Source organism: Ursus americanus, chromosome 10 (genome assembly GCF_024610735.1).
Source record: "Ursus americanus isolate L20-20 chromosome 10, mUrsAme1.1.p, whole genome shotgun sequence".
NCBI lineage: Eukaryota > Metazoa > Chordata > Mammalia > Carnivora > Ursidae > Ursus > Ursus americanus.
Genome location: NC_142136.1, coordinates 64,643,616 through 64,662,735, shown reverse-complemented (window position 1 = coordinate 64,662,735; position 19,120 = coordinate 64,643,616). Strand labels below are relative to the sequence as shown.

The following is a 19,120-nucleotide window of genomic DNA, read 5'->3' as shown; positions in this document are numbered from 1 at the left end:
GGCTAGGGGATACATGGGAGCTCCCTGTACTTTATGCTCAATTTTGCCGTACACCTAAAACTACCCTTAAAATATCTATTTTTTTAAAAGAGTGTTTGTGGTGGATAAACTGACAGGGAAATAAGAAACAAGGAAAAATGTTTACCTGTATGTTGGGGGTGGGAAATGTGAATGATGGTATAAGTTAAATGTGAAACTTTTCTGTATCTTGTTTTGTTATTTTTTAAGAAGGTAAAAGTATTATTTTTAAAGCTAAATGATAAAAATTGGTAGATCGGTATTTAAATAAACCAACATAAGCTTTAACACAAAAAAGTTAACAAAGCTAGAGAGGGGTACCATGTGAGGGAAAAAGTACAGTTCACCAGGTAAATAAAACAATTTCAAATGCATTTATACATAACAGCATAGGGGAGGTATAGAAAGCAAAACTGACTAAATTTGAAATAGAAATCAAAGTGGCTTAGAGATTTTAACATATTCTTTTTGAAAGAGCAATCACAAAACAACTTCACAGTATAAATTTGAACAGAAAATCCAGTGGCTTGGTTCATATATGCATTCTTCTCAAACACACACAAAATTGTAAAAATTGTCAATCGAATCCTTAAAATTGCCCAAAAATTTAAATAAATTATTGTCATAAAGATGATTTCTCACCCATAGTGCAATTATGCAAGAAATCAATGATAAAAATCAAACTAAGGCAATAGAAATGCACATATTTTAAATAACTCATAACAAGAAATTATACACATCACAAAATGCTTAGAATAAAAAATATTGAAAATTTTGTACATTTAACAATTCAGAGAGTTGGCCTAAGTGGTAGTGGAGACAACTTACAGCCATAAATATTTTTTAATTTAATTTAATTTAATTTTTTATTGTTTTTAAAAAAAGAAAGCACATGCACAAGCGAGGGGAGGAGCAGGGGGAGAAGGAGAGAATTTCAGGCAGACTCCCCGCTGAGCCTGGAGCCCAATGCAGGGCTCCATCTCAAAACCCTGAGATCATGATCTGAGCCAAAATCAAGAACTGGACGCTTAACTGACTGGACCACTGTGCCACCCCTAGCCATAAATATTAATATTAAAAAAAGAAAAAGTTTTTCCCCTACGTTTAATTTTTTGCTGAATGTAAGGATAGTTTAACATCAGAATATCCTTTAATATGATCTCTTTATTAATGCATTAAAGAATAGCTATGTAATTACACTCATGGATATAAAAAATTTGGGTAAAATTCAGTACCCATTCATCATAAGAATTCTCAGGAAAGCAGGAACAGATTTCTTTAACCTGATAAGGTAATCTACTGGAAATTTACTGTAGTTCTATTTAGTAGTAAAATATTAGAAGCATTCCCTTTAAATAACTAGTAATTAATGAAAGCCTGCTTTTACCCTTCCTGTTCAAGATCATAATTGAACAATTTATTGACATTCATAGAACAGTCCACCTAAAGTTGGCAAATTGTTTTCAAGTATAGAATATATTATGGTCTAGACTATAAAACATAAGACAAGTTTCAATAAATTTAAAAGAATTGAGATCAAACAAAATATTTTCTTTGACCACAACAAAATTTAATTAGAAATCAACAGCAGAAAGAGATTTGATAAATTGCTTGATATTTGGAAAGTAAACAACACATTTCTAAACACCCGTAGGTCAAAAAAGAATCACAAAGAAAAATAGAAAATGGTTTGATTTGAATAAGACCATAACATATAACATATAACCAGAACATATAACAACTTCCTGAATTCTCATGCATTGGTGAGAGGAATGTAAAATACTCCAGCCATGTTCCAGAAGAGTTTTCTAATTTCTTAAAAAATGTAACACTTATCTCAAACCCTGGCATTTCCATGCCTGGGTATCTACTCAAGAGAAATGACGCCATATGTTCCCACCTGTACATGTGCATGGACATTCTTAATACCATTATCCATGATAGTTCAGAACTGGAAATAATCCAAAATTACCTCAAATGGTGAATGGATAAAGTATATGTTCATACAATGAAATACTAGTGCACAATTAAAAGGAAACAAACTACTGATGCATACTGTGACATTAACGAGTCCTAAAAATCATTGTGGTAAATGAAAGAGGCGTGATGCAGAAGACCACATATTAAATGATTACATTTATATGATATATCCAGAATGCAGATTAGTGATTACATTGGGGCAGAGATAGGAGTGGGGATTGACTACGATTGGGCACAAGGGAACTTTTTAGGGTAATGAAAATAATCAAAACAGGAGATTGATGATTATATCACTCTAAAGTTTTTAAGAAATTACTAAATTATATACTTATAAAATGAATTTTATGTTTACGTTGGTGAGTGAAGCTGATGGTAGAATGTGTTTACATTTTGATGGTGGAAGTATGAATGTACATATTTTTGGAGGACATAAATTGCAAAGTCTCATAAAATTAAATGTAAGTTTTTAACCCCTATCATTTCAGTTACAAGAATTTATTCTAAGCAGATAGTCATGGATATACTCAAAGATTTACCTACAAGGGCAAAATTTTGTTGATGGTAGAAAAAAAAATTGGGAATAGCATACATGCCAACAATAGTGAGTGGATATATTATGCTGCATACTTACTATATTTAATGACTGAATATTCAATATAGAATATATTGTTGATTTACAGGAAAAAAGCTATAAATTACCTTATGTAGAATTATTTTCATTGCATTGATACCATCTATATTTGTCATTTATATTTATATGCATAGTAATTCATCTAGAAGAACATAAACTGATACTTTATAATGATTTTCTGTGGGTTATGGGATTATGGGTCTCTTTTACCTTTTTCTTCTTCCACCATATGGTCTGAGTTTGTTACAAGAAATATTTTTTGACCATCCAGAAGAAAAGCTGGTTTGTTTTGTGAAGAACAAAATTGGAGTCTGTTTTCATTGGAATGTCTAATAAGCTAATAAATGTGTAATTTGTATGAGATTACAAGGTTACCTTTTTTAAAAAGATTACATTCTTAATCCAAGTGGACAGAAATCTATAAAATTCAAAGGTGTGTAAACAGGCACTAAAAGCCTAAATTCTGTTTAGGTCTTAAAGTTAAGTAGGGTCAAGATATTAGTTTCTCTCATATATGCCCTATTGAGGCCTTTCAGAGCTGAATGCATGGAGTTGGGTTTTTCATTAGGGATTCTGTGGGAAACAGTCATTAGATTCATAGCACACCCACGCTGTGCCTGAGATAATGGATGGCATTTTTGGCTATGTCTTGACTGCTGTGCAGCAAAATTTATTGGTAAATGTTGTTTTAAAGCAAACTGAAGGAGGAAGCTGACCCATCTTCTCTCTGGTATATGCAGGGGATACTTTTACCAGTTTCATATACCAGAGAGATATATTAAGGGATACACTTTGGCTTTTTTTTTTTTTTTCTTTCTTTCTTTCTTGATTAGGAGCAAATGAAAATTTCAGTCCTGCTTGCCTTGGGTGTAGCTTGAATTGGAAGAGACTTAAAGTGTTCCCATCTATAATCCCGTAGTATCCATTAGTCCGGTTTATTTTTTAATGACCAGTTGACTTTTTAAGTCTTATTTGTTAAGTGTTTTGCAAACACAGCCACAAGACAAATGCCTCAGCTTTGGGTTTAGGTTATTTTGCTGTTTCCCTCCCTGGACTGAGGAGGATTAGGTGTGGGAGACACCTGCCCTGTGTCTTTTGTTGTGCAGTGTGGAGCCTGGAGGATTTCCAGGTGAGTGGTATCCAGATAAATGGTTCATTATGTGATTTTTGTATTAAGAAAACAATGGCTGCTGTAACAGACAAACAGTGACATTTTAGTTACTTATCAAACTAGTAGCTTCTTTCATGTTCACTGAAAATCTAAATGGGTGTTCCTCAGCAGGCAATTTTCTTGCAAGCTGTGATTTAGAGACCCAGGCTACTGCTTCCTTCTTGTGCCTCCCTGTCTTCATCATGTGGCTCCTGTGTTTCTGCCTTGGGGAAAGAGCATGGAAGACATGCATGAGTGCTCTTCTGTTGACCAGGCCTGAAAATGGCCCATGACTTTCCTGCTCACATTTCACTGGCAAAAACTCCGTTAAATGGTCACACCTGGCTGTAAGAGAGGCTAGAATTAATAGTATAGCTGTGGACTCAGGAAGAAAGGAATAAGGATTGGTGAATACTAGTCAGTTTATATCATAGTTGTGAGAGCTCAACAGGGAACCATAGAAAATCAAGATAATAAATGAAATATCTTGGGTTGAGAACCAAGAAGATCAGATCTTGAATTCTAAGAGTGACACAAATGAGAGGCATATAGCAATTCCCTGAGCTAGAGCGAAGTGTTGCAGAAAGCCTTGAGTAGAGCCTTCTCTCCTGTTTATGGATTTGGGGGGGGCGGTTGGAACTGGGGGGACACAGTTAAATGGGCCAATAATAAGTAAGAAAGTTTTTTGGTGTTTTTTCTCTTTGTTTGGTTTTAAATCCAATGGCAGACCACAAATACAAGCAATAATGAGTACCCTTTACTTCTGTTGAATTATTTTGCTGTGTAATCCCAACATCAAACTGGAGTACTCACTTTTAGCCATAATTTTAAATTCTTGATATTAAAGTTTATCATAGATTATTTTATAGACTTTAAATTTAGAAAGGATTTAAAAATTCTGTGTTCTCTGTTAGGGGAAACCAGTAGTTTTAACCTAATAAAAATAACTCCTAAATAGTTAATAAGAAATTTGAAAATAATAGCTGTCAACATTCATATAATTTATAATTTGTATATTTAACATTTTATTTAAAAATGTTTAAATAGTATTTTTGTAACTTTAGAAGATAGCTGTGGTATAAACTGTTATTTTTTTTTGTAGATGGAAGTTAGTAAAAATAATTACCTGTATGATTCTGTATCTGCCTGATGGATTGTACTTTCTTATCCCAAAGTTATGTGATTAGAAAATCCAATGTATTTCATAGTATTTTGTTTTTCCCCCCTTCTTCTCCAGGAGAAAAGTGGAAATTATGCATACTCATAGTCTTTTCACTCTTCTTGGAGAAAGGCTGATGTTGCATACAAACACTGTGACTGTCACCACATACAACACACTTTATGAGGTAAAAATTTAAAAAATGTGTGACGACATTTTAAAATGCATTTAGTGGAAACCTTCTGTGTAATTGGGATCGTAGTTGGTCAGTTAGTCAAAAAGCCAGTAATCATTTTTTTTAATAAAATGAACACCTACTTACATTTTAAAATTTTATTTTAAAACATATCCATGTACCTTTATTTGCCAGTCTTTTTGTGTTGGTCCAAGGACTTTTCTTTGAGTATGGGTTGGCTGATTGACTTTGTGCAGAGTTTTTCTCACATGAATCACACCCATTATGTATTATATATTGTCTCTCTCACCCTTCACTGATTCTTTCTATCTCTGTCTCCTTTGCTATTACCAACATTAACCTAGAGTTGATAGTGGGGTAAATTGTAGGTAAAAATTATTTGTAAAAGCACTATCTGGAAGAAGCTTTAGATCTCATCATTTCAATTCAGAAATCTTTTTCTCACCATTTCTAAAAGATGGCCATATAGCTTGGGCTCAGTATTTTCTTTGAAATGAGGTAAGGCAAATGTTCATCATAGCTGGGGAGGGCAAACTTTTCTGGTAAAAGTCCAGATAATAGCTATTTTAGGCTTTGGGGTAGTCTTATTTTGTCTGGGCTGTAACAATACTATACACTGGGTGGCTTATAAACAACAAAAATTTATAACCGTTCTAGAGACTAGCAAGTCCAGTATCAAGGCAGTGGCAGATTTGGTATCTGGTGAGGACTTACTTCATGGTTCATAAACCATCTTTTCACTATGTCCTCACATGACAGAAGTGTCAAGGGAGTTCTTAGGTTTCTTTCATGAGGGCCCTGTGGCCCTACACACCTCCTGAAAGGCCCCACATCTCTTAATGCCATCACAGTGGAGATTAGATTTCAACATAGGAATTTGTGGGGCCATGAACATTCAGTTTATAGCAGCAGGCTGTGTGGTGTCTGTGGAACTAACTCAACTCTGAAGTTGTGGTTCAGAGGCAGCCATAGACAATATGAACCAAATGGGTGTGCTATCCAATAAAACTGTATTTTATCTGTTTACAAAAACAGATGGTATCCTGAATAATATTTTGACCCCAGATCTGTAACATTACTTCACTAGCTGTTTTATTTCATCTTTTTTCTGTTTTAAATTATCATCAGTAAATTTAAGAGTGGCTGCCTTTTAGATAAATTAAAAAAACTCTTGGCTACTCTCATTTCTAAGCTTAATATTGCAACTTTATGTCTGTCATTCCTCTAATTACATGATTTATAATCTCTTATCCTCCAGAACACAGCTTTTGTAAGTAATGGTAGTTTTTTAGTATTGTCCAATATTTGTCCTATACAACTGAATAAGCGGAACCAAATAGAAAGGCCTGCCATATGCAAAGCACCTTGATTAGTGATATTATATTTCCCTAATAATAGTAACTATTTTGGGGGGCATATTTCCTGTGACAGTCACTTTGGTGTAAATACTTTATATATACATTATCTCAGATCCTTACAACAACCCTCTGAAACTGGGTTTGTTGCCTTTTTAAATAGACAAAATGAGAATCACAGATTAAACAATTGCTCTATATCTCACCACTAATAAATGATCATAAAATAGGCAGATTTCATAGTATATGTGCATAAGGCAAACAAAATCAGTATCTGCCTGCAGTGGATAACATTAGAGTCCTCTGAATCAAAACCTTGCTGCAGTATCAGATTAGAGCTCTTGTCCGTGTTTCTATCTTGGTTTTCTTAGACTGATCCCTCTGGTTAATGATTCCTGTACATGTTTTTTTAATCATTTTTTGCCTACATTTTTGACCTTCTGCTTGTTTTGACCAATTAGTGTCAATAGAGCAGAAAGTCTTTTGTAGTCAGTGATACCTTTTATTAAAATAAGAATGTAGCATAACAATATAATATGTTGAATTTGAAAACATTATGTACTCTTAACCTTAAAGAAAATGTCCTATGTGTACACACACATACACACATATATATTTCTATTAGTCTCCCTGAAAAGTTGCTCAAGAGCAAGTGCAGCAGCATTTTTACTTACTATCTATACTTAGATGCTCTCTCTTAGTATCCAGATTTTAGTCTAATGATATTCTGCAAAGGCAAGCTATTGCTGATTCCGTGTCTTAGCTGGAGAAAGTCTGGATAAGTTTGGATCTCCTGATGCTGGATGTTGGATGTTGCAGGTGAAGGAACTAGCTTACAAGGTCTCTGACCAATTTGGCAATAATACATAGTTTTAAAGTACAATAATAATCATGGTTAATAGGAAAGATGGACTGAATTATGATACTCTAAAAAGAGAAATTAACATAAGTATACAAAAAGCCAAAAAAGAAAGATAGTTATAAGATTGGGTAGCACTGTTGATCCCATAAAAAAGTAGAAAGGGTCTTCAACGTAAGCTTTAATACTACTAGCAAACCAAATTATGTTATCAGACAGGATGGTGGATGACTAATTCTAGATCACCAAAGTTAAAAATTGCACCGTTTTGGATGGTGGCATCTGGTTGCAGAAAATTAACACTCATGTGATAGGTTTGAACTTAATTCTCATTAACATAGTAAGTGGAATTTAACTATAAAAAGAAAACAGCCTCAAAACCTGCAGTGTGGGTTTGATTCCCCTGTGAGCATCAACTGGGGCCTGCACCCCTGGCAAGAAGCATTTGGTTGATAATCTTCAGTTTGAAAGCTCTTTTTACCTTCCTTTTCTGTTTTGGTTTGGGGAAATTACCTTAACCCCAAACAATGTGTCAAAATAAGTATCACTACAACTGTAGAAAAATATAAAATCAAGTACAGAAATAATAAAGAACTATGTCAAATCTATGGTTTTGGTAATGCTATTTTAGAATATGAGGTTTTTGCAATGTTTTTAGAAGGCCAATTAAGTTCTGTGCCACTGTGAATCTTTAAAATTCTGAATCTGATAATGCCTATAATGAAATAAGCAACAATATTAAAGGACAAAGTGAGTTAGACCTTTGGCAGTATATATCAGACAACATTGTATAACATGTAAAGATGGCTGTGGAACACTTAAAATGTGGCTAGTGTGAATTGAGATGTGCTCTGAGGGTTAAGTACATTTTCGATTTCATGTCCATATGTGGTTTTGTCCCTTTGGTACTATTTTGTTTTCGTAGGGGGTGGGGTTACTTCTGATGCATATCTCTAATCAATACCAGTCAAACCTCCATGGCCCATCTTGAATCATATCCTTTCATTAAAATGTTTACATCTATATTCATCTTTCCTTATTTATATCTCATTATTTCCCTCTCCCTTTAAAAATTCACATAGGTTCTTAATGACAGTCTACCATGTTTTATTATTTAAGAGGAGCGTGTATTTATGCCTGTCTCTGGAGTATTAATTAAGTAATTGATTCTTGAAATACAGTTCTACCTAGCAACTATGTTTCTCATTCCAAACATGTAGCAGAGTGTGGACACATAAATGGCTCTTAGTAAATACATGCTGGGTTGAGTTTCTAAATATGTTTTGGTAATTTAAAAAAAGCTCATATTTGAATATGTGATAGTATTCAAAACACTTTTCACATATAGAGCCTTACTTATTTGATCTTCCTAGTAGTTTTATTAGATAGGCAAAGCAATTATTACCCCCATCTTTATTTGATCTTCAAATAGAGACTTAAAAAGTACAATATAAAATTGTAGATTCTTTGAGATACGTTTTGTTTTCTTTATAAGAAGGTTTCTTCTTTTGGGGGTGAGGAAGTTTTGACTATTCTCTATCACGGAAGAATATGGCCTAGTCTTTTCCAAGCTTGTCTGTAGTTATTTTGCATCTATTTGTAAACAGAATTTTAGGGATTTTGTCCACTCAGCTGCAGGTCCAAACCAGTGCTTTTTTGGGCATGTCAGTGAGAAAACTTCTTGTAAGCATATGTCAACCACTGAATGTTCTTTGGCATTTTCCGATTCTTTGAGTTTTCAAAAAAATTTCTGTCCCATGTGTCAGCTCAAACTGATTAGTAGTGCATGTCTGTAGTGATTTGTTCAGAAAATTCTGAGGCACTGTTTAGTATTAACAACAAAGTGTTTAGTGAGAGTGAAGGAGAGAGGTTCTTATGCCTCATATTTATCATTTTAGTAATAGGTTAGTTTTTATTTCAAGTCAATATCTTTTTGATAAACATTCCTAATATACAATAAGTCAGTTTCCTATCTTCTTCTTTTTCTTCCTTTCTCTCAAGTCTGAGCAGAAAGGTCAGAAAAATGCCACTGCTGGATGTCATGGTCTTTTTCTAATCAGATGGGGTCATCTCTGGCTCATGATTAATTTATTTTCTCCATCCCCAACTTTTACAAAATAGCTGTGTACAACTAGGCTCTCAACTAACTTTTATGGTTTATCCATAGATTTTGTATCTTACCTTAGGTTAAACTAAAAGTTTCATTCAGAACTTAGTATATTAAGTTAAACAGGAAATTAAATCACCAATATAAAATTACATCTTTATTAAATAAAGTCTCATTGGATTTTTTATATACGCAAGAATAGAGGTATCCACAGTGAACCAGTCACATATCGAATATTTATATATAATTCAGTTATCCATCCTTAAATTTCACAAAAGTTTGAGTACTGGCACTGTGTCAGTCACTGTGTTGATTGCTAGGAATATAACAGTAAAAAAGATGTATAAGGATCCAGCACTCATAGAGCTGGCATTTTAGTGGAAAAAGTAGAAAATGTTTTAGAATTCTGTTTTTCACTTGGTCAACTTTTTGTCATTTTTGTTACTGGAAGAAATTTAAAGAAAAATTCACAGGTAAATGACAATGAGCCACAATTTTAATAAAGATTTTTCCCTTATCACACTTTATTTTGAAGTTAGGATCCAGGCTCAGACATTATTTTTTTTATTTACTTATTTTCTAAGTTTTTTTTTTTTTTTTTATTAATGATGACATAAAGAGTCAAATGTTTAAATTCATAATGTAAGTATATTAAGGATGTACACTGTGAAGGTATTTCAAACAGAATAAATTTTTGGATTTCCTAATTAATCCTTCCTATTATAGATAATGGTTCTTTTTTGTCTTTATCCATAATAAACAACATTTGGAAACTAAAGAGGTAAAGAGTTTAGAAGTATATAGAATGACTGGAAGATCCTTTAGAAGAGTATTTCATTTGATTTTGACAGAATTGACGTTTTTTGCAGATTCTTTGTATATTTTGAAATTATGATTTAAATTATTTTCTGAATGAAATTCAAATTCTTCATCTTTCAGATCTTGACAGAGCAAGTGTGTACTCAAGTTGTACACAAACCACATCCAGAGCCAGATTCTACAGTGAAAATTCAGAATCCAAGTGAGCAAACAGCAATTTTTTTTATATTCCCTATGATGTACTTTTTATCCCTGTGACTTATTTATTTTGTAACTGGAAGTATGCAGCTCTTAATTCCCTTCACCTATCTTATTTGCCCATCTCCCTACTCCCCTCTCATCTGACAACCACCAGTTTGTTCTCTGTATTTATGAGTCCATTTCTGTTTGTTTTGTTTTTTAGATTCCACATATAAGTGCAATCATATGCTATTTGACTTTTTTCACTTAGCATAGTACCCTCTAGGTCCATCCATGTTGTTGCAAAAGGCAAGATCTTATTCTTTTTTATGACTGAGTAATATTCTATTGTATATATACACCACATCTTCTTTATCTGCCAATGGACACTTGGGTTGGTTCCATATCCTGGCTATTATAAATAATGTTGCAGTGAACATAGAGGTGCATGTATCTTTTAGAATTAGTGTTTTCATTTTCTTTGAGTCAGTACCCGGTAGTGGAATTATTGGATCATGATGATAATTCTATTTTTAATTTTTTGAGGACCCTTCATACTGTTTTCCACAGTGGCTACACCAAGTTACATTCTCACCAACAGTGCATGAGAGTTCCCTTTTCTCCACATCCTCACCAACACGTGTTATTTCTTATTTTTTGATACTAGCTGAACAGCAGTTTTTTATTGTAATGTAGTAGTAACATGGTAACATGGAAAACTAAATCAAAACTCTTCATAACCGCCTTAATCATTATGGTGATTACCATTGTTCATGATACTTATAACTCACCTACCATAAGGCAGGGTTGAAAATGAGTAAAACTTTCTGAGTGGAAGATATGATGCAGTTATAAATCTTGACCTCTTTTTTTTTGTTCATTTACAGTGATTCTTAAGGTGGTGGCAACTCTGTTAAAAAATTCTACACCAAGTGGAGAACTGATGGAAGTTCGTCGTTTATTTTTATCTGACATGATAAAACTTTTCAGTAACAGCCGTGAAAATAGAAGGTAAGCAGTTTCAGTACCAAAACAAAACTTTATTCCATAATTATTTTCTCTCCTTTATCTTCAGTCTCTTTCAAAACATTTTTCCAGATCTTTCCCATATTGCTAAATATTTGTAATTATCAGAAAAGGCATTTTATGTTTCTTTCATATAATCTATATTTGTTATATTTGTATTTATTTTTATGTTTTAATTTGATTATGTGGGTATTATATTTTAATTGTATCTGTGAATATACATATTCACAAACCCTTATTTAAAATTCACCATTCCTTTTGGTGATGCCCATCTATTGTAATCATGTTGGATTTGCTCATGTCCGTCTATGCTTCTCTCAGTTTTTGTCAATCAGTTTTAACTGATTGTTGTCATGCATTTTTGAGCTGGTTACCTAAGACATGGGGTACAATCTAAGGCTATGGTTGCTTCCTGAGTCTTTAATTTCACAAGTATTTATTGAGTTTCTGGTATATAAAGCACTGTGCTGCACAGGTCGTCTTAGTATATAGCCTTGGTACAGTTTAGTGGGGAAGAGAACAATAAAACAGTGATTAATATGCAAAGAATTAAGTGCATTGAGTGGTACATGTGATGAAGGAGTAAAGAAACAGTAGTTAAATCTGACTGGGAGAGTTAGGAAAAAAATTTGAAATGATAATTTGGATTTTTCCAGGTAGAAAAATGGGAGGAAATCATTCCAGGTATGGAATATAGAATGTGCAGAATGAGTGTGCACCTTGCTTTATCTAGGTCAGATCATATTTTCACTCATTATCTAAATTTCAAAGTAGTAAATTCTAACATAAACTAGGTATTTTTAATGAGTTTTTTTCCCACTAGATGCTTATTGCAGTGTTCAGTGTGGCAGGATTGGATGTTTTCTCTTGGCTATATCAATCCTAAAAATTCTGAGGAACAGAAGATTACTGAGATGGTCTACAATATCTTCCGGATTCTATTGTATCATGCAATAAAATATGAATGGGGTGGATGGAGAGTCTGGGTGGATACGCTCTCAATAGCCCATTCCAAGGTAACGAGATTTAGGATTTTGTCATCTGTGTTTCACCTGGATTGAATGGCTGTAAACACTCATCTGCTGCCACCTTGTGGGCATTTTGCATTATGGCCCATTCCTTTATCTCACCTTTCTCTTTCTTGTTTTTGGTTTTATTTTCTCTCTGTTCATAAACTGTTAGAGCATGAAATCTTTTATAGATCATTTAATTGAAACCCCAGGTTTATGATTTTAGGAATTTTAGATCCCACATATTTTTTATAGCTTGAGTCTGTGTCACTAGCTCTTTTACCTATAACATACCTACTGGTTTTTAAAAGAGTATTTCATGAAATACACTCTAAAATATACGTTTTAAGAGTTTTAAAAAGTAGTCAGAAATTGCCTTTATTCCAAGTGAATCATAATTAAATGTTTAAGTTTAATGGCATTTTTAGTTGCATTTTCTTTTTAATTCTAAGAATCTGTATATCTAAATTTTAAGTGTTATCTGATCTTGGTAAGAGAGAGTAGTAGGTTAAAATTAACAGCTATATGCACATTAGATTCTGTAAGATTTCTAATTATGTGGTGTCATAGAAAAAGCACGGGGGCTCAGGAGTTTGGCTTTTACTCCAGTCGATGCCACAATTCAGTTTTGTGACTTCAGGAAATTCATTTAGTCCTTTTGTATAGGGATTAGAAAAAATGTTTTTTTTTAATGTACAGAGAGTAAATATCTTAGTTTTAGGGAGCTGTACAGCCTCTGAAACAACTATTTAACTGTGCCATATAGTGTGAAAATAGCCATAGGCAGTATGTAAAAAAGTGAATATGGCTGTGTTCTCATAAAACTTTACTTACTGAAACAGGTGATAAGCATATTTGGTTCATGGGCCATAGTTTGTCAGCCCCCACTTCTGGGACTTGATTTCCTCTTCTGTAAAGTAAAGGGGTTTTTGTATCAAGATAATCTCCAAAGGAAGATCCCTCTCAATCTAAAGTCCTGTTATCATTTAAGTCAATATAATATGTGCCTATAAGGAAAGATTTTGAACTTTATTATTTTCAATTTTATTATTTTATTTTTTAAAATTTATTTGAGAGAGAGTGAGGGAGAGAGAGAGCATGAGCAGGCGGGGGGCAGAGGGAGAGGGAAAAGCAGACTCCCTTCTGAGCAGGGAGCCTGTCTAGGAGCTAGATCCTTCATTCCAAGATATTATTAGCCAATTTTCTGTTTTAGCTGAACTCAAATATGTAGGAGTTCAACTGGCGTATTAGTTTAGAGTAACAATGAAATACTTAATCTAAAAGAAAAGATCACTATACTTAAAACTTTATTATTGCTAGTTTACAAGTCATATAATAAATCATATCTATTTTTGATGATTATTTCCAATTACTTAATGGAACTTAGATTAATATGTTCTACATTTGAAATCTTAAAATATTTGACACCATTTTTGCTATTACCATAACTTTATTTGTATTTTTTTTTCCTTTTCGGTGTGTGTATAAAATGCCATAATGTTTTCTTTACTTACTCCTAAGGTCACTTATGAAGCACATAAGGAATACCTAGCCAAAATGTATGAAGAATATCAGAGACAAGAGGAGGAAAACATTAAAAAGGGAAAAAAAGGGAATGTGAGCACCATCTCTGGTCTTTCATCACAGACTACAGGAGCAAAAGGTGGAATGGAAATTCGAGAGATAGAAGATCTTTCACAAAGCCAGAGTCCAGAAAGTGAGACAGATTACCCTGTCAGCACAGATACTAGAGACTTGCTCATGTCAACAAAAGTGTCAGATGATATTCTTGGAAATTCAGATAGACCGGGAAGCGGTGTACATGTGGAAGTGCATGATCTTTTAGTTGACATAAAAGCAGAGAAAGTAGAAGCAACAGAAGTGAAGCTTGATGATATGGATTTATCACCGGAAACTTTAGTAGGTGGAGAGAACGGTGCCCTTGTGGAGGTGGAATCTTTGTTGGATAATGTATATAGTGCTGCTGTTGAGAAACTCCAGAACAATGTACATGGAAGTGTTGGTATCATTAAAAAAAATGAAGAAAAGGATAATGGTCCATTGATAACATTAGCGGATGAGAAAGATGAACTTCCTAATAGTAGTACGTCATTTCTCTTTGATAAAATACCCAAACAGGAGGAGAAACTTCTTCCTGAACTTTCTAGCAATCACATTATTCCAAATATCCAGGACACACAAGTACATCTTGGTGTTAGTGATGATCTTGGATTGCTTGCTCACATGACTGGTAGTGTAGACTTGAGTTGTACATCAAGTATAATAGAAGAAAAAGAGTTCAAAATCCATACAACTGCAGATGGAATGAGCAGTATTTCTGAAAGAGACTTAGCGTCATCCTCTAAAGGGTTAGAGTATGCTGAAATGACGGCTACAACTCTGGAAACTGAGTCATCTGGTAGCAAAATTGTACCAAATATTGATGCAGGAAGTATAATTTCAGACACTGAGAGATCTGACGATGGCAAAGAATCAGGAAAGGAAATTCGAAAAATCCAGACCACTGCTACAACTCAAGTGAGTTATCCTACATGAGTTCTAAAAATGCATCAAACAGATAACGAGTTGTTAGCACTACAGCAATGAGTCATTTCTTACCAGCTACACCATGTTTATACTTAATTGTGGTATTATAGTAATTTATGGAATCAAATAGTGTGGTGGTATATACATAAGAGACTTTTAAGATACCTGAATTGTATTTCCAGCTCTGCCACGTTTTGTCTGTGTAACTTTGTTGAACCTCTCTGGGCCTGAATTTCCTTATACACTACAGGAGGTTGTACTTGATTAAAATATGACTTTTAAGGGCTCTACCCATTCTAATAGCTTGTGACTCTGTGACTAAATTTACACATTTTGTACGCACGATCTTCATTCTGAATACTTGATTAATTTTAACCTTTTAAGCTTCAGGCCCAACCTTGTTCTGTGGATTATAGAAAAGAGGACTTGGAGCCCAGATTGAACTGATAAATGAAGGGGAAGGGAAAAGGGAACTGTTTTTTATCAAGTGCCTACTATGTTCCAGGCACTGTGCTATATGTTTTCAGATTTAATCCTCACAACCACCCCGTGAGGTAGGTAATATGGCTGAGAAAATTTGCAATTGTTAGCAGTGAGCATTTTCTTTACAACCACATGGATAGGAATCTGTTATGAGAAAATTAAAGACCCTTAGGCCTGGCAGTGAGGACACGTTAGTGCTGCAGTTCTGGGCTCACCAGAATAAAGCTAAAAATAGATGATGTTTTCTGATAGGAATTTTAACTGTGGACCTTTGAGTTTTAAGACTACTTCCTTATTTTCTAGGCTAAATTACCTTATGGTTAAGAGTTAAAAAATACTTTTGCCCTTAATGATTTGTTTTTCGTTTTTTTTCTGGGTTTTCCACTAACTTTTAATGTCCTCAAAGATAAAATTAGCATGTTTCCGTTAGAATAATAAAGAGTAAACCATACCTTCCTGGTGTCTTTGTACTCTAATAACAATACTAATAATATATTCTGTGTTTGGAAAATAAAGACACAAACAAAAAATATCTTCTGTGCGTGGGAAAGGTATGTTTATTTTTTCTCTATTAATTGCCAGTTTCTATTTTTTGTGGCAGTTGTACCACAGTGATTACTGGAAGGGAGTGGAGATACTGAATTAGGTAAAGACTTAAAAGAAAGGAAAGCATGGTGCATTGTTTATTGAACATTGATAATCACTGGGTTTGCCTGGTTTTCACTTTGAGTTTGTAGGCATGTTCTCATTTTCGAACTTATCAAATAAATGTACTGTTTTTCTAAATTGAAGTATTGTGAGTGAATTAGACTTCTGAGTTAACTTGAATCTGTTCAAGTAATATTTTTTAATCTTGTGTTTCCAGTTATAGTTAGTTGATGACGTATATCCAGGATTTGAATTTAATGTTCACTCTCCTAAGGAAGACATGTGGTCTAATGAAGACTCCATAAACAGGAGTCAAGAGGACTTGGTTTTTAATGTGAAGTTTGGTGTTAGACCTGAGGTATTTGATTACCTTGCCTAGTTTTTGAACCAGCAAAATAAAGGTAATAACAGTAGCCTCTTCAGCTCAAAAAGGTTTCTGTCCAGGGAATCGCCAGGTGGAGAGTACATGTAAAATATATTAACCTACCAAAGTCACGTGCAGAAGCCCTAGTCACTCACTCACTTGACTCTACTTGCTGTTTTCTTGTTGAAATGAGCTATTTCTTTTGCAGTCTATAAAAGTTCACCTTTTCTTTCTCTAGGCTGTTCAGGGTCGGTCTGTTGCACAGCAAGACAGAGATCTCCGCGTTGACTTAGGATTTCGGGGAATGCCGATGACTGAGGAACAGCGGCGCCAGTTCAGCCCCGGCCCACGCACAACAATGTTCCGTATTCCTGAATTTAAATGGTCTCCAATGCACCAGCGACTTCTCACCGATTTACTGTTTGCATTAGAAACAGATGTACATGTTTGGAGGAGGTACAAATATTTCTTTTCTTAAATAAGGCAACTTTCACTTAAGAAAACGAATATTTTAAACTAGTGACATCAGTTGATCCATAAGGGGATTATATTATTGTATAATCTCACAAATTGAACTTATTAAAAATAATCCAACATTGAAATTTTATATAGAAACATGAATATTTTCACAAAGGTTATAAGGCCTAGGGCTTAATTTAAAAGGTACCCAATAATTTATAAGCAAAATTTTGAAATCTATATTAAAGAGATTAAACAACAACAATAAAAAGGTTCAGTTTTGGTTCAAAGCTGTTCCCACCTTTTTATTCTTTTTCTGTTAAAAGTAATACCATATACTAAATATATTCTTGGTAATAAAATTGTAACATATAGTGTTAAAATAAAATTTAAAATCACCTTATGGCATCTATTTTTAGAGCCTTTACCCTTAAAGTAGTTAGTATCAGTTCACATATAATCACTTAAAGAAAACAGTCTACACAAATTAAATAATCACTTAAGGAAAACAAAGTCTGCATAAATTAAATCATTACCTTGCCTCACTTTCAGTTAATTTTCTAATAGCAAATATGCAACAAATTAAGCAGTTAAGAGAGTACGTCATTTATATGTACACGCACCTAAATTAGGAAGTTGATGGCTGTAACGGAGTTCCCCACGGTCATTGACTTAAACGGTCAGTGGCATGGTCTTCTCTGGACTGAAGGAGGCTTCTTTGCTTCTCTTAATTTTCCTCCTGAGATTCAAGGTGGCTGATTCAGCTCCCAGCACCAGTTCCACATAGGAAACTTGCCCAAAGTAGAAGGCAAGGGCTCTTCTTCCTCCTTCATCCCTTTCTTCATTCCTTCTCTTCCTTTTTTCCCTCTCCCTCCTCCTCCTCTCTTTCCTCTTTTTTCTTCTCCTTCTCCTCTGTTTCTACTCCTCATCCTCTATTTTTTCCCCTTTCCCACTGCTTACTCTCCTCCCCCTTTCTTCTTTTCTAAAAGAACCCCCTCAAAAAATCTCCCCCTTACCTCTCATGTGCCAGCAGTCAATCACCAGCAAAGGGGAATAGGATTATAATGACTGACCTATATGTAACAATACTGGTTAATAACCTAATAGCCGGAATAAAGCCAACCTTTCCTATGCCTGATCTAGCTCAACAGCAGAAAAAAAATCTAGATTGTGTTCGCAGGGAAGAAGGAATAACTTTTATGGAAAGCCGTCAATGTCTGCCATAGGAAGTTTTTACTTCTAATTTTATTTGATCAGTTTGTCCTTAGTCTATTACATGTGATAGAAACAATGGTCTTTCCATTACTAGTGTTGTTATACACTAAATTACCTGGGGATACTAAATAAGGAAACTGGAATACAATGAAATACATTACTGTTAACATGGCTATCAATGCAGATATATAGTGTAACTTATCAATTACAATATTAGTAGTCCCCAAATGAGAGATACTCAACTTTCCTTCCTTTAACTTAGGATGGAAACATAACATATACACAGATACCATGTGTCTCTGTTCTCTCTCTTTCATGAGCTCTCATAAAATTCCCCAAACAGAATTTTACTTAATTTAATTTTTTTAAAGATTTTATTTTTATTTAAGAGAGAGAGAGCACATGCGCAAGCTCCGCTGAGTGGGGAGCCTGACGCAGGGCTCCATCCCAAGACCCTGAGATCATAGCCTGAGCTGAGTGAAGGCATATGCTTACCTGACTGAGTCACCCAGGTGCTCCTAATTCAATTTTTTTTAAAGATTTATTTATTTATTTATTCAACAGAGATAGAGACAGCCAGTGAGAGAAGGAACACAAGCAGGGGGAGTGGGAGAGGAAGAAGCAGGCTCACAGCAGAGGAGCCTGATGTGGGGCTCGATCCCATAACGCCAGGATCACGCCCTGAGCCGAAGGCAGACGCTTTAACTGCTGTGCCACCCAGGCACCCCTCCTAATTCAATTTTTTAAAAGAGAGCACTTACTTTTAGGATTGTGCAAACATCTTGACATCTAAGATGTCATAGATGATAGTTTACAATTGTAAAGAGTGAGAATCATTGACTTAAAATTGATCATGCTGAAGATTGAATATCAGCTGCACTAGAGAAGATGAACCAATATCTAACCTTCCATTC

General features: G+C 34.3%; 1 protein-coding gene across 9 annotated transcripts in view; it reads left to right on the top strand.

Annotated features, from left to right (window-relative positions):
• Nucleotides 1-19,120, top strand: part of NBEA (neurobeachin) — a 662,067-nt gene that overhangs the window by 173,892 nt on the left and 469,055 nt on the right. For all 9 annotated transcript variants that reach the window (XM_087865187.1, XM_045796974.2, XM_045796975.2 and 6 more), the window contains exons 18-23: nt 5,017-5,125; nt 10,395-10,476; nt 11,342-11,465; nt 12,304-12,496; nt 14,012-15,028; nt 16,771-16,988. In XM_087865187.1, coding sequence (XP_087721313.1) covers nt 5,017-5,125; nt 10,395-10,476; nt 11,342-11,465; nt 12,304-12,496; nt 14,012-15,028; nt 16,771-16,988 — 1,743 coding nt within the window. The remainder of the gene's footprint in view (nt 1-5,016; nt 5,126-10,394; nt 10,477-11,341; nt 11,466-12,303; nt 12,497-14,011; nt 15,029-16,770; nt 16,989-19,120) is intronic.